The sequence below is a fragment of the Cephus cinctus genome, unplaced genomic scaffold (assembly GCF_000341935.2).
Source record: "Cephus cinctus unplaced genomic scaffold, Ccin1 Ccin1_scaffold0806, whole genome shotgun sequence".
Classification (NCBI taxonomy): domain Eukaryota; kingdom Metazoa; phylum Arthropoda; class Insecta; order Hymenoptera; family Cephidae; genus Cephus; species Cephus cinctus.
Genome location: NW_014333403.1, coordinates 289,562 through 291,174, shown reverse-complemented (window position 1 = coordinate 291,174; position 1,613 = coordinate 289,562). Strand labels below are relative to the sequence as shown.

Genomic DNA, 1,613 nt, shown 5'->3' with positions numbered 1-1,613 from the left:
CCCCAGTTTCCCCAATCGACCCTATATACTTTATTTTTATTTTCAATCAGTTCACATTACATACTTACCTTCTGTACACGCTACGCGATAACGCGTACGTGTCTCTAGCTGATTGTCTAGAATGACGACTACGACCAAGGGGGAAGCGCCCGTTGACAGGAAGTTGGCGTTTTCCATGGTTCGTGGATGAAAAATCAATTATTATCCACTCGTGTATACGACCGTATGGTCGTCTATACGGTATCCTGGAGAGATATCCTATATCCTGGCTGTGGTAGCTCGAGGTACATTTGTCGTGTCTCACCCATGGACCCACGTGTAAAATCCAATCCCGAGTCCCTCGTACGAATTGATTCTCTCATTGGTGCCAAAATCCTATTTACCCAATCGTCAATGAGAATTCACCAAAACTTATCCCATATATATATATATATATATATATATAACGAACCATCCCATGTCCCACGCCTGATCCTAATGGGATTCTGCTTTTGCTCTGGTAATCGCTTAATGGTATGTCTGCATGCATGTTAATTTCCTTTACTGTAAACCTCATTGGATTGTTGGGAGTGAGAGGAAAGGCTTTTAAAAGAAATATAACCAAACGGTACCTCTTGAGAAAAGGCACCGGGAGACGACGACTAATCGAAGCTTCCATAAGTAAATACGTTATTTATAGGAGCTTTGGTCGATCTCTTTTTTTTCTTTTCATCGCCCACGGTACTCCTTGCCGGGTGTTTCGGTGTCTTTTTTTTAAACCCACCAATCCACCTTGAGCAATTTTGCTAATCACGTTCGGCAAGGACGATCGAGGCGTAGCACGCGGATAGTTAATTTTTGTTCTTTTGTTTTCGTCCAAATCTAATTCTCCTCCCCTTACGGGACAAACATATTCGCAGAGGGTCGCGAGTGCGTGAACTGCGGGGCTACGTCGACGCCCTTGTGGCGACGGGACGGCACCGGTCACTACCTCTGCAACGCATGCGGTCTCTACTACAAGATGAACGGACAGAATCGACCGCTCATCAAGCCTAAACGGCGCCTCGTGAGTACCTAAATAATATATATTACCAATGTATATCTGTGTGTGCTGCTAGTAGGGGGGGAAAAAAGGGTCCAATCGGTCAGACGTAATTCTGCCATAAAGCGTACACGCGCCAGTGGCTCTGGAACTTGAGGCAGGAAATTCTCTACGAGATATCCGAACGGAGATAACTGATCGAGCTAAGGAGTACCGCGTGGATCGTATTAATTAGTAATAGGTAATTAATTTCAAATTGCACCGTTATTGCCGTCCAATCAGGCGTCTCCTCTCCACCCCCCGCCCCGCGCACTACCAACCAGATACTGATTTGCTTTCGGTATCAACTGTCATTACGTGACGTTGTAGATATCAGGAAAATTATTTACATTTTCGATTCCACACATACCATGCTATATATACGTATATATCGTGTATATATAATCGTCAGATATCAAACGGAGGATATTGAAACAGACCTGGATGGTATAATCGATATCGGTAATCGTGTATACTAGATTCGTGAGAATCGCTCGTAGGAATCGCGCGAAATTCCATTTCTGCTCTGGTTAATGGTGGCGCATTGGATTGA

At 44.3% G+C, this 1,613-nt stretch overlaps 1 protein-coding gene across 10 annotated transcripts in view; it reads left to right on the top strand.

Annotated features, from left to right (window-relative positions):
- Positions 1 to 1,613, top strand: part of LOC107270687 (GATA-binding factor C) — a 52,798-nt gene that overhangs the window by 19,539 nt on the left and 31,646 nt on the right. For all 10 annotated transcript variants that reach the window (XM_015745927.2, XM_015745926.2, XM_015745925.2 and 7 more), the window contains one exon: positions 900 to 1,045. In XM_015745927.2, coding sequence (XP_015601413.1) covers positions 900 to 1,045 — 146 coding nt within the window. The remainder of the gene's footprint in view (positions 1 to 899; positions 1,046 to 1,613) is intronic.